Source organism: Otolemur garnettii, unplaced genomic scaffold (genome assembly GCF_000181295.1).
Source record: "Otolemur garnettii isolate 467f Iridium unplaced genomic scaffold, OtoGar3 scaffold00049, whole genome shotgun sequence".
In the NCBI taxonomy this organism is placed as follows: domain Eukaryota; kingdom Metazoa; phylum Chordata; class Mammalia; order Primates; family Galagidae; genus Otolemur; species Otolemur garnettii.
Window position 1 is genome coordinate 797,998 of NW_003852444.1, and position 14,512 is coordinate 812,509.

General features: G+C 38.8%; 1 protein-coding gene across 1 annotated transcript in view; it reads left to right on the plus strand.

The window, feature by feature from the left end:
- TPK1 (thiamin pyrophosphokinase 1) overlaps window positions 1-14,512 on the plus strand; it is a 259,770-nt gene that overhangs the window by 70,904 nt on the left and 174,354 nt on the right. The window contains exon 3 of the mRNA XM_023514240.1: window positions 2,921-2,992. Within this exon, the coding sequence (XP_023370008.1) occupies window positions 2,921-2,992 (72 nt within the window). The remainder of the gene's footprint in view (window positions 1-2,920; window positions 2,993-14,512) is intronic.

A 14,512-nucleotide genomic window follows, 5' to 3' on the forward strand; every position in this document is an offset into this window, starting at 1 on the left:
AGACTCGCTTGAGCCCAGGAGTTGGAGGTTGCTGTGAGCTGTGATGCCACGGCACTCTACCCAGGGGGACAGCTTGAGGCTCTGTCTCAAAAAAAAATAAAATAAAATAAAATAAATAAATAAAATTTAAAAAAAACAAAGATTATATGGGATATATAGATTTTTACCTAGGACACTAATGTGCCCAGTAAAAGAAAGGAACAAAAAGCAGAAAGTAAAAAGACCAAAACATCCCTGAGGATTCTGTTAGTAAAGAGAAGGCCATTACTGGTCTGTGGCAATTGTCCATTCAAAAGCTACCCAAACCAGCTGTCCTCACCGTCTTGTTGCTTACACCTCCATAATCACTGGGAAAAGTATTAGACCTGTACCCAGATCTGATGTCATATGCCTGTTAGTAACTCCGTTTGGATTCCCATGTTGTAAATTGGGATTGTCGGATCCTGTAATTGGTTTCTATCAGCAGTTGTTATAAAATTTTCCACACTGCACTCTAATTCCATGTTTTCCCCTCTTTGTTTTCACTTTCTTACAAACAAATCACCCACACCCTTCCTCCGTTTTGTGTGTCTCTTTGATATGTCTTCGTGTGCCTCCGTCTGGATCCTCTTTCCCTCAGTGTCCCCTCCGCCTGATGAGGGGCTGGGTTCCCCCCTTCCCTGCTGTGCAGAGCAGCGCCCCCGCCCCCTTGGTGCTCTGGGCATGCCTGGCGAAAGAACAAATGGATAATTTCCCTTCTTGTCTGACTTCCCTCTCCCGATTCAGAGTATAAGATTGTTTCTATATTTAAAATGCTTTCTCTTGACCTTACTGCCTTCCCCCCACTCCCATTTCTCACAGGATTTTGTAATTTAAGGAGAGGCGTCTGTGTTTTAGTGTCCTCCCCATTTACTGACTCCTTGGTCCCTTTCCTGGCTTGACCCCTCTACCCCGCTGCTGAGGGCTTCTCCCCATTCAGTCCCCTCAGCTTCTCTGCAGCACACTGTGTTAATACAGACTCCTCAGGGACGTTTTACCTTCCTGCCTTTTTCTTCTGCATTTCCCTGTTGGCCTCCCTCTGCTTTGTGATGGAGAGGAAAGCACCCGGGTTCCCCTAACCCTGCTTTCCCGGAACATCTCAGTGGCTGGCCTGCTCCTTTATCTTTGGCTGTCTTCACTATGTGGATGAGTCCCAGATTCACATAAATTGCTTTTACGACTCATTCCTACATAACTTTTTTTTTGTTACAGAGACAGGGTCTTGCTCTGTTGCCCAAGTTGGAGCACAGTGGTGTGGTCATAGCTCACTGTATCCTCAAACTCCTGGCCTTAAGCAGTCCTCCTGCCTCAGCCTCTCAAGTAGCTAGAGCAATCAGCATGCCCCACCATGGCTAGATAATTGTCGTTGTTGTTGTTTTTGATTTTTTATAGATATGAGGTCTTACTTTGTTGCCCAGGCTAATTTTGAACTCCTGGCCTCAAGCAATCCTCCCACACCAGCCTTCTCAAATGCTGGGATTGCAGGCATAAGCCACTGTGTCCAGCATCCTGCATCACTCTTAAATACTGGATGTCTCAACTAATCCCTCTGTCATTTTAAACATTTAAAATTTCTAATGTTGGTATTAATGTTCTAGTTTCACATCAGTAGTGTAGTCCTGAAACTTCATCATGGTGACCCCGATAGCTAAGGAGAACAGCTTGCTGTGGGCTGTTTCCCTTGTCTAGAATGCCTCTTTATTCTCTCCAACTTTTTGTCTTTGTAAGATCCTTTGGAAATCTGCTTTTCACAGAGATTCCCAGGGTGAGAGCAGTCCTTCCTGCCCTCCCAGCCTATGGCCCCTGCCATCCTCATTTATGTATTTATCTGGTACTCCTTGTGCTTCTCTTGTATTGTTGAATAAGTCATTTTTATTACAGAGGTCTTATCTCACAGACGGCCTGTGATCTTATTTCTGTTTGTATTCTCAGTGCCTGCTGTCTATTTAGCACTTAATGTTTGCTACAGATGATGGCAGAGCCTTTTCATGTCCTGTGCCATTTCTAACAGTTTTTCTTATTACCAGACACTTTTTGGGGGTCCATAAACGGACAGTGTTTGGACTGAGCTGAATGACAGATTTTCTATACCCTATAAAAGGTGTGGAATGATTGTTGGACAGGTAGCTCTTCTCCTTCCGTGGAATGTCATCTGAAAACTTGGAATGAAAGAGTTGTGGGAAGAGCTAGTAGGATTTTATGCAAACACATAAAGAATTTTGCACTGGAAAGTTCAAGACAGAAGAGAGAATATGAATGAATGAGAATAAATGTGGAAGTATATACCAACCAGACCCACGCCACTTGGTGGAAGAAAACTTGTACTTTTCTTCAATGAAATCTTGAGATTTTTCCCAAAGGGATTATTTTGCTGAGTTATTAATGTAAGTTTTAGGCAAAAGTAGATGGGCAGAGGATTTGAAACTTGACATACTAATCAGTATTTCTGTTGTTATTCCTGATTCCCTGTTAACCATTGCAGGATTCTTCAGTATTCTCCACATTAAGGTTATGTTTCTTCAAATGCAAACCTAATATGTTAATAAGCTCAGACCTTGGTAAATAAAGTAGGGGTGCCATAAAACCAGCCAGGCAGAAGGATAGTTGTATCAAAGTAGTGGATATGTCATACAGATGAGAATTCATGTCCAGAGCACCCCTGACTGTTTTTATGATGAGTTGTCTTTATAATAAACTCCTCAGAAACATAGTAATGGGACAGATATACTGAATAAAGTAGGTCCTGTTCATATATGATGTCTTTTAAAATTATGGCATGAGAAATTAATCTGTGTGTTAATAATCTACACTAGGAGTTTTGTATGATTCCAGACTAAAAAATAAGGGGAACAAAAGCCTCAGTTCACTAATGTATTTTATTTCATTTTTTCTTCTTCTATAGGAAATTTGAAGTACTGCCTTCTGATTCTTAATCAGCCCCTGGACAAGTATTTTCGTCATCTTTGGAACAAAGGTAATCTTAATTAGCATTTATATTTCTTTGCTTCTTTATTTGGGAGTGACTAGCATGACTATTAAGTCTCCTGAGACCTGACTGAACCACAAAAAAGTGGAATTCATGATAAGGTGATTCACTTGTTATATTAGAAGAGTTCATTATTGCTTCTCTGTTAACCTGTGTTTTAAATTTTAAAATATTAAGGGAGCACAAATATTTTAGGTTTATATATTGATGGCCACAGCCCTGACCCCCCCAAAGCCAGAATATTCTGCTCTGTGAACTACTATGTGAATATTAATCCTGAATACTCAACAAGTATTTGTTCGAGTGTAAATATTTTTGGCTCCAAAGATAGCAAAAAAGCATCCGCCTGCCTCCTTTGTTACAGCATCCAATAATAAGATACCTTCAGGGGATCAGATTTGCAAAATTAAAAAGAAAACATGTTTCTAGTATGTTGGAATCTCTTGGGGTGCTAAAAATATAGTTAGCAAAAGAGAATGTTACAGAAGTGATACTTTTGGGAAGCTTTGTGTAAGAAACAGGCTTTATTAAGTATTTATTTGCATTATTTCTTTTATAGGACTCTAGGCTAGAAAATAATATTAAATATCATTTGCCATTTTGAACTTGTGCTCTTCTTCCATGAAATCTTGAGATATTTTTCAAAGTGATTATTTTGCTGAGTTATCGATGTACATTTTAGGCTAACGTAGATGGGCAGAGGACTTGATCTTGATATACTGATATATATATTTCTGTTGTTATTCCTGATTCCCTGTTAACCATTGCAGAATTCTTTAGTATTCTCAGCATTAAGGTTATGTTTCGTAGAATGCAGACCTAATGTGTTAATAAACTCACACCTGTAGACAGAAGTAATTATGCTACTAGAAGGGATAAACCATCACAAATGATGAAGAATTTTCCTTGTCCAATATCATTACGGTGCAGACTCCTGGCGTTCTAACTGCTTTAAGTTAGGCAATTTAAAATTTCACATTATATTATCTTCAAAGTTTGAAAATTATTTAACCATTAAGTTCTTTCTTAGCCCTTACTAGGAATTGAATAGTTAATTTGTACAGCCATAAGAACTTTTGTGTCATAGTATCTTTAGTGCCTTGTGCCATGTCTGGCACATAATTTAATATGGTTTTTATTCTTGTAAGTACTAAATAAACTGATTAGGCACATACTTTTTATTTGAATTTACTGGATCAGGTTTTATATTGTTTGGAGAATGTTTTTTATTACAGACATTATAGAGATTAAATTACCTTTGATAAGAATTCTTAGAAACCTTAAATATTCAAAGCTGCATACCGAGAGATCTCTTATATTTTGGCCAGTTTAGAGTCCTATTTTGTACGTAGTGAGAAATGATGTAGATTTTTGAGCTGTCTGAAATTCCTCATTAGTTTTTCTGCAGTGAATTAGGGATTTTTAAATTTTTTATTTTCATTAAAACTTTTTTTTAGAGACAAAGTCTCCCTCTGTTGTCCAGGCTGGAGTGCATCCACAGATGATAGCTCGCTGTGACCTTGAACAGCTGGCCTCAGGCAATCCTTCTGCCCCAGCTTCTCACAGTGCTGGGATTATAATCATTAGGCACCACACTCAGTTTGAATTATATTTGAAAAGAGTCTCATACCTCACTTATACCATTTGATCATATGATTTGCATAACATGATCAATCTGTACATGGAGGTCAATCGGTACATGGAGGTCAGTCTGTATTTGGAGGTCAGTCTGTACATGGAGCTCAGTCTGTACAGGCAAGGACTAAATGTGTCTGTAATGTCAAGTACATGAAAATGCCTACTTTATTCGCATTTGCAAAATAAATTTTTTTAGGTGATTAAAATGTTAAGTTCTTTGAAATATACTTCTAGGATAACTCCTGGCTTTCTGGAGCCTTTCACTATTCTTATGAAGCCTTTGACCATTCTTAAGAAGCAGGTCTGTTAATAAATACTGAAGAGTAGGGCTTGTGAAGATCCTAGAGAAGCTGCGCTTTTATGTTGGTAGTGGCCTCTTTTGTGTTGCTTTTCTTCCAACTAAGGACAAAAAAGTAGGGAAGGTTTGCATTTGTGATGTTGATTTTAACATAGCAGGAGAGGCTGAGAAAAGTATAGGGCAGTGATGAGAGTCTGGGAGAGAAGAATGTTTTGTGGCTTGGGGTATTGGCAAGTAAGAAATGGCTCAAGTCTGCAGTCTGCCACCTTTCAGCTCAGATGCCCAGCGTTTTCTGTAACTTCTTTTCTGTAATTGAAGATTTGTGAGGAGTGGAAATCTAGGAGTGGAGCTGTCAAAAGGGATGAAAGCTCAGCCTCAAAATGCAGAGAAATTCCAAGGGTGTTGCATAGCACATAAGACTCTGGCAGAAAACTGACAATTTCACTTTATGCTGAGGGCTTCTGTTAAGTAGCTAATTTCCTAAGATTCATTTCTAGGGGAAGACTAAATGGAAGGTTTTCCTTTTTGTTGTTTGTTTGTTTTAGTTTCTTTCTAAAATGTTTAGGTGGCATAAGTTTTAAAATTTTAAGTGTCTAAGAAAAGGGATTCAGGGAAGATTAAATTATTTTAGTATGTTTTCCGTTTTATCACCCATGAAGTATTTATGATTTTCGTGGTTATGGTCTTGGAATATATAAATGTTTCAGCATTTTGTAGATTTTTTTGTTAATAAAATAAGTACTTTGGTAGGTTAGTAGTGCTGAGGCCATGGGGTTTTCCTTGGCCCTCTGAAATTTCATTGAAAATTTAAACTCACAAAAAGGAAGTTTAATTAGAGAAAAGGTATACAGATTGATTTAATTTGTACACAGTTGCCTTCAGAATGAAGACCCAACCCGCCAGTGGGGTCCAGAAACTTACCTTAAGGTTACAGAGAGAATGGGGGCTTGGTTTCTAGGAAAACAGGTGATGGGATGGGGGACAAGAGGAATTCTACTGAGGGGAAGGAGGTGAAAAGTAGAGAAAATTGGAAAGTCTTGAAGATCATACAATGTCTGGGGCAAAGTCTGTTGGGCCTGCAGAGCAGACAATGGCTTGTGATGAAAGTCTGTCCAAGTTGGTTGACAAATACTAATCTTCTTTCCTGTGATATGGGTTCAGATAATGAAAACTCAGGCAAGGGGGTGGAAGTAATTCTTTTCTTTGGTATGTTCTGGACTTTAGGAATTTCAGGGAACAACTTTATCCAGTGCTTTGGTAGAGATGGTGGGGGTGTATATTGGACCCCAACCTGGGACAGTGTTCAGCAAGGGAGATGGGGAAATCACAAAACCTAAACTAGTGCATAAAACCAGAAGCCTGTAAGGGCATACACTGTTTCATGTGCCTGGGGCCATCATGAGAACAGTGCAGCACCTGTCCTGTTTCCTGGAGCCTTTTTATTGGGTACATAACAGAACATATGTGCAAGGATGTACTATTAGCAGTCAAGGTTAAGAATGAGAGAGGGGAGATTACAGCCCCCAGGAAGATTGGGTAAAGGGTAATCAGGGACATAGTGTAATGGAACATCTGAAGTAGCCAGATAGTGGTGCAACCGGAAGAGAGAGGGGAGAGAGCAAGTCTCATGTCCCCAGACAGACATCTCAGCTTCTCTAGCCTAAGCTACTAGGTGATGGTCTCAGCTGCCTGCACTGCTGATTTCCCCATGCAGGGAAAGTCAGGTAGACATTCCCCTGACTGGACACCTTACCCTGAGTTGGAAGGTCTGTGAGGATTTCAGCCTGTCCACCTCCCACAGGAGAGGAGGAGGTCAGAGGGCCCCTGAGGCTTCCGCATGTCAAAATGCCTTATTTGAGGGTATTGGTTTCTGAGCCCCAGCAGGAGGTAGATAGAAAAATGGATGGAAATATAGTTTAGCAGTTAACTTTTCTGTAGTTATCAGGGGTTATCAATGTTTTTGAATGGATATTGACCTCACATTTATGAACCTGTTCTTGTTTTTTTTTTTTTTTTTTTTAGTCAGACTCATTTCAGTAAGTATCTTTCTCAATCTGAAATATGTGAATATGTGATAAGTGACAAAATAGGGATATGTGTGTTAGAAGACTTTGCTTATTTCTTGTAGATTATCCTCAGTTGGGGTTACAAAGCTACTGGAGTTCTCCGAGTTAGTAGTATAGATCTCTGAGCTACATAAAATTAAAAAATGAAAAACAAATAGACCTAACAGCCATATATTTACTGGAAATAAAGTTATATTTTATGACTGTGTATCAGATGTCTAGTTCAGCTTCTTAATCATGCTCTCATTGTTAGCTTGAGTTCACCGCTTTCCCCTGCCTTTTCCACATCATCCACAGAACAGTGGTGACCCTGATAATTAGATTATAGGTAGACAATCAGATTAAGCCAGGTGCTTATCTACAGTGTGAGATTTTTTTTCTCTGATAAGGAATTATTTTCTTTAACTTGTCTTCTTTCCCCCCCGCCCTCCCCCAACCGTTCTCTGGTAACCGCCCTTATGATCACCCAGGGTATATGTAGCATGGCCTGGTTTATTCCTAATGAAATGAAGTCATAAAGAATTTGACAATTAAGTGGGTTTTGCAGATTAGATGGAGGCTCAGGTAGCATTCATGAATTGAAATATAAGCAGAGTGTTTGTTTCTATAACACCATCATGTTCCCTTCTGTTCCATGTGGAGTTAACAGATACTCATTGAGGCCCTACACTCTCAGGCATGGGACTAGTAGCTGTGATGCCCTTGCCGGCTGTTGATTATGGCTGGGATTGAGAGTCAGAGGTTCACAAGTGCGGCCAGCCAGAGGCTCTGTCCAGGTCACAGTCTTTGGAATCAACTTGCTGTGTCTGTGTTTCTTAAGAGCAGATATAATAGTTGACTCTACTTTAATTTAATTGACTCTACTTTATTCATGTCCATATGCTTTAAAACAAGAACACCTTACCTAAATAAAGGAGTTTTTAATAGACTAAATAGAATTGTTGCACTAATTATACTAATCTTGTGCTAGTGATTAGTATTGCCATTAAATTTAAGTTTTAAGTGAAGTAGAAATCTGCTATAAAGCACCTTGCTTTAATAGTCTTGTTGTACCAAACCCTTACTTTCATAAATTATGCTCCCTAGGACTCGGTGTAAGCTAAGAATCTTTTCACCTGAGTATTTGAAGTTAAACTCAACCAACATTAGCAAACTTTATACTGCGTGAGGTTTTTTTTTCTTTCTTTTTTCATTCCTATTTCCCTATTTAGTGGGGCATACCTCACTTCTGGTATCCAAGGTGTTTATTCTCATTGAAATGGAGAAATCAGATACTTGCCATTTTTATGTCCACATGAGTTGAATTGAGTTTTGTACTTTAATATATTTGCTATCAATCACTATCTTTCTCCTTATTTATATGAATTTGTCCTCTTAGAAGAATTTTAAGGAAAACATGTTGTTTTGATAATTACTTTGAAATTTCAAAGTCACTTTAGAGTGATTCCTTAATTACTTAATCCCTTGGGCCTTTTTTTTTCTTTTAAATAATATGTTTCCAATATAGTTTTGTTTTCCCCCCTGGCCTCATCTCCACTGCTGCCCTGTCCTATCTATTTAATATTTAATTCAATAAAACTGCCATTTATTTTTTTCTGCATGAAATGGGCTTTTGTTTATTTGTATTGTAGACTTCCACTCATCTGGTAAGGTCCAACTCACATGCCCCTCTTGTGAAGATTTCCTGAGCTTCCTCAGGTGGAGACAGATTTTCTCAAATGTCGCCTCTTCTTTCCTTGAGGATGAATGTCAGGGGAATGGATACAAAGCTCGTTTTCAAAGCCGGAAAATAAATGCTTAAAGTTGTTGGCGTTTTCCTCTTATTTCCTATAAAACTAGCCTAAAAACTATTTTGGGTCATCCTGACAATTGCTGAAGGTCAGTGGCCAGCTCTGATGCACTAAGGTCCTGGAAGCCTTTTGCGCTGAGTGAAGCAGCTGGCAGGTGACTCAGGCTTGCCTGCATCCTCCTGCACATGCTTTTTCTCTTTGATTCCCCCCAGATTCCTCTCTGATCCTCAGTGTAGGTTGGGTCTCTTTTCTACCTCTGCCAAACTTGAGCTCTGTCACTCACTTTCTTCTCTGCTCTGTGACTTCCTGAAGCTTATTTGGTATTTTCTAGTACAGCCAATCAGAAGTGGTGTTTTTGTTAAGCTTTCCTGTTTTCCTTAATAGCTCCTGTGCAAAAATGTATTTTGTCTCTATTAGTTTTATGCCTTTGACTGTTGAGATGCCAACAAATGTGTCATTTGACTATGTCTCTTGCGTTCATTAAAGTATTATGGCAGGGTGCATCTTTTTATTTCTAGAAAGATACATAATTATGCAAGTAAAGTGTACCCTTGCCACCTGGCATTATTGTCTGAAGAGATTAGTCATGTATTAGATCTTTTCTATGAAATAACTCCTTTCTGAGAACTGTAGATTCATCTTTTTTGTAAACATAAATTCTTTGGTTTTTCTTTAGGTTCCCATGTTTAGTCATAGAATGTATGTGCATTATAAAAGTGAAAACATCATGGTTTATAATAAAAAGTCAGTCTCCACTATTTGTAATTCCCTCCATTATCTGTGTTTTAGGCTTTTGTTTTTTCTTTTTAATTATTTCCTGTGAAATTATTTTTATACATAATTTTTACTTGTTCTGGTAATAGATGAAATGCTAAGACTGAATAGGAATATGCCCCAAAATGATGATGGCCAGGCCACTGTGCTTCGTGGCCATCAGTGTGACATTTCACCTGCCTGTTTCAACTCATTCTTCAGGCCACTTAGTCTGTGTCCAGCTGGTAGCCCAGTTTTTAATGTATCCAGAAAATGGCTTCCAAGTTTATAGAGCTACTCACATTTATGTTTCTTTTTAAGCATTCAACAGTTCATATGTATTTTTTCAGCATTTGCTCCATGTTCGATTTATTTGCACACGTGTGTACATTCACATGCAAGCTTACTCTTTAATCTTTTACCTGGTATGAGGCTTCCGTGGAGTGAGCCTGCTGTGTGAATAATTTAAGGAGTTTAAGCACATTATTAAAACTTGTGCCTGCTAGGCAGACAAAGCAGTATTCTTGGTGGTACTTTGAAATTTCTTTCTCTAGTGAAAGAGATTAAAATTAAACAAACAGACAAACAACAACAACAACAAAAGCAAAGAATTTCATCTCCATGCTCAACTGATACAGACTGCTACATAAAGCTAGGAGACCTAGGTAAAACCTCCAAATAAACCATTGACTCAGTTATCTAGAGGCGATTCAACATTTTTCATTCTCTTTTTACCAGAGAGAATGGTAAGAATCTCTCTTTTCTTTATCAGGGCTCCTCAAACTTTTAAAACAGGGGGCCAGTTCACTGTCCCTCAGACCGTTGTAGGGCCGGACTGCGGGCCCTGGGACAAGTCGGCTGCTAAGCAGGACAGACAGCCGTGGCAAAAACACCCGGCGGGCCGGATAAATGTCCTAGGCGGGCCCAGTTTGAGGATGCCTGCTTTAGATGGTGTGGTGGTGTGCTTGCAATCAAAATGCTTCGGACTTAAATGGCCTTTCTTAAAACACAGATATTTTCCTTTTTCACAACTCCTTCCTTTCCCCCAAATTTATTTGTTAAGAAGAAATGAAGGTCTCTGTATAGGGGGGTGAGTTTTCTCCATTTCAGCTGTAACGTACAGTTTTTCACTTAGTGTGAGAGACTTTTGAAAGTGCAGGCTTGTGGAGGCAGTCAGGGAAGCATGGCGGAGTTCCCCTTCATTGGCTTTGACACTGTATGGTGTGTAGGAATATATGGAGACATACGGTTTTGCCCTGACCTTCCTTGAAACTCTGTATCATGCTGTGTGTCCCATAAATATCAGTGTCCTCATGTATATTTAAATTATTACCCCACATTGATTGATGTCCCTTCTCTTGCAATACTTATAAAGTTCAATCCATTTAAAAGTTTATTTTTAAGATCATGCCATTTAATTGAATACAGATGAATTAAAAAACATTTCCACTGGTTAATAGTTGAGTATAATGATAGATTAAAAAATACCTTGAGCTTGTTTTGTGGTACGAGTTCTCCAGGGAAGCCAAGCTTTTCTGAGTGTTTATTACAGGTTTACAGTAATAGCTGCTTTGGCGTCTTTGGAAAGAAGTCTCTACTGGAAAGCAGACAGATAGCGAGAGGGCGTAACGTGTTCTTTCCCATTTCCCTGGGAGACAGACATTTGAGGACAAGTCTGTCTATGGTTAGAGTTTGCAGGTGGTATTTGGAACCAACTGAATGGGTGACATGAGGAAACCCTGGGGTGAAACATTTAACTAATAGGAAAGGACCTGTAGGGAGAGGAAACATTCTGTTTTTGAACTTGTTGAACAGAACTGAACAGTGTGAACTCTTTGATTTGTCTCAAAGGTGGGAAACCTTTTCAGGTGGGAAGGCTGCATTAATTTAGCTGTAATCAGATAAGACTGCATTCAGGAAACTTCAAATAGATATACTTCAAAACACATGAATGTATAAAAATGTAGCTACTATGTACTTAATTTCAAACAAAGAGAACTATTTGTTAATTTTAACATTAAGTAAATTTTTGTTGGAAAACACTTGAATGTTTGAATGTTACATCATGGGGGTCCCCAGTGTCCATTGATCCTTGAGAATGGATATTAGTCATTTGTGGCTTTAACGGCGTCTTGATTTGGATTAGGGAGGAGAATATAAATTCATAGCAATAAAGGGTTGAAAAGCAAGAAAGCCCTTTTCTGGGCATGTTGCTGAGGGCATGGCTATTCTTCTGCATTTTTCCATATTTTAGTTTGATCTTTATTAGCATTAAACAATGACTTTAAAATGTTATCTACTAAGAGCTCCATAAATGCCATCTACAGTTTCTAGATATCCTGGTGATAGCAACTGGGTGAGGCCGAAATGTTGATTTGAGTGTGGTGTCATGATTCTCAAAATCAGTGAAGCTTTTATTGTGTTCTCTAATTACCAATAGGTCTATACCAGCTGCATGTTTTTCAAATGAGTGTGTATATCATCCTGCTCATCACTGACCTTTGCCTACTAGGGAAGATATTCATCTAAAATTTCCTTTGGAAGAAGTGTTTTGAAAAGAAATAACTTTTTTTTTTTCAAAATGCTTGGATTTTTTTGGTCACCGATCATATACACTTAATACCTTGCAAAGAAATATTCAAGTCATTTTGATTTGACATGATATCATACAGAAATGCTGCATTCCTATAGAAATTTTCCTTTAATAATTTATATTGCTGATTCTGTTCTTCATAAAATTTAACTGTTTTTGCAGAGATAAAATTTTGGCTGATACCTGTCCCTGTAGGAACCAACACACCTTAGAATGAAAGGGCAAATCCATACTACCTACCTCAGGGTTTAACTTCAGACCGTTACAAAACTGACAATGCCCTGTTGCATTTGTACCAATACAGGTAACAGTACTTATAACTTGTTGCAAGTATCACTTAAAATAGTAATTTCAGCACAGAGATTTTGCTGATACAAGATACAATGAAAAGACATGAGAGCATCTGGAACTGTTAATACATTTTTTAATCTGTGCAATAAACCTTTCTTGTTTTTCTGTCCCGGAAAGTGCACCGTTTGTATATACACTCATTACATTTACACATTCACTTCAACTTCATGACATTTTATCTTGAAAGTTGTTGAAGATCTCTATTGTTATGCTCATAAGAGTGCCCAAAGCAAGTAACTCTTCTTAGCAAACATTTCTTTTGTTATGACCCAAATTGTAACAGAGGGAATGACCTGGAATAAAAACAGGGGAGGGGCAAAAATATTTTGTTTCTTTAAAAGTTCTCCAGGGAACTGAGACCTACATCCCTGCCTTAGGATGCCTTGGGATGTGGTTGTAGGGGCAGGGGAATGCCTTATGCTCTTTGTGCTAGAGGAGATGGGCAGCTGAAATGTCTGATGGCCTGGTGGGCAGAGGTCTTGGTGGGCCTCCAGGTGGGCAGAGGTCATGGCAGAGATGAGACAGTCACAATCATTAACTGCAGTTAAACAAAACTAACCTAGAACTGAGGGCCCTCTCTCTCTCTCTCTCTTTTTTTTTTTTAGAGACAGAGTCTCACTTTATCGCCCTTGGTACAGTAGTGCTGTGGCATCACAGCTCACAGTAACCTCCAACTCTTGGGCTTAGCTGGGAATACAGGTGCCTGCCACAACACCTGGCTATTTTTTGTTGTTGTTGTTGCAGTTTGGCTAGGGGCAGTTTCGAACCCGCCACTCTTGGTATATGGGAGTGGCACCCCACTCACTTAGCCACAGGTGCTGCCACTTCTGCTTATGTACAGGAAATTTGGACTTTAAGATGATAGTCCTCTATTTTTCCTCCTTGGCAGTAATAAACTTCTCTTTCTTTCTCCTCAACCACTTGTCCTCAATCTTCTGATGCCGCTTTTTGGACAAGTGCCTAGTTTTCAGTAACAATGAGGCATAACACCTGTGCCCAGTCGGGAGTATCCGTTGATTCATCCAAAGGGATTGAATACTATACATATTTTCCTTTTGAGGTCTTGCATGAAATTTGTCTGTTACATTGAAGGCTTGATGCATGCGGCTGATCAGTTATGGTTCTCTTTGAAAGAGGCAGTTATTTGTACTGTGAAGCACTGTCAGCCTCGAAGCATCCTACAGATTCCACGCTGCATCTTTCACAGTCTCTACATCACTGCACGGCTTCTCTTTTTTCCTGAGCGGATAAGTCACTATATAAGTTACTTCAGTGTCTTATTGCTGCTTGAAAGAATTGTCTGTGCTTTTGCTTTTCATCTTTTAATTTCTGCAGTACAACGTTCTATGCCTCTCCTCTACTTTGAAATGTTTGTGGTCCTTAAGAGTGTTATAATGCAGGTGAGCATTGAATTTCTTTCATGTTGATGCTGCAGTATCACAAAGCAAGCAAATCATCTTATCTTTAGCAGAAACAAGACAATATTACAATTCCCAATCCTCATAAAACAAAATGTTTTCTTCTTTCGGTGTTCTCTTAGTTTTCTTTGACATAATGGGCTGTTAAGCAAAGATAATTAAAAAATATTGTTGAGCTGTGCAACTATTCACAAATTCCATGTCGGACAGAAACATAGTGCACTGCTGTCAAAATCTGGTCACAGTCTGGTGTACTTGACCCCCATAAACTCTTGCCGGCCGGCCTTTTGTGGCAGGGGCACCAGTCAGGTGAGGAAGTTAGATCTAAATCATGTGAGTAGCAGCAGCCATTAATTTAGCTCTAAAGTTGTAATTTTGTCAGTCAATCTGGGAGGATTATTTCATTGAAACTTGTTTTATGTTTTGGTATTTTAAATAAGTTCATTTTAAAAATAAAAATATAACAGATGAAAGCCTAGGACCAGATGGCTTCATGTCAGAATTCTATCAAACCTTTAAAGAGGAACTAGTACCCATACTACTCAACCTTTTCCAAAATATAGAAAAAGACGGAATACTACCCAACACATTCTATGAAGCA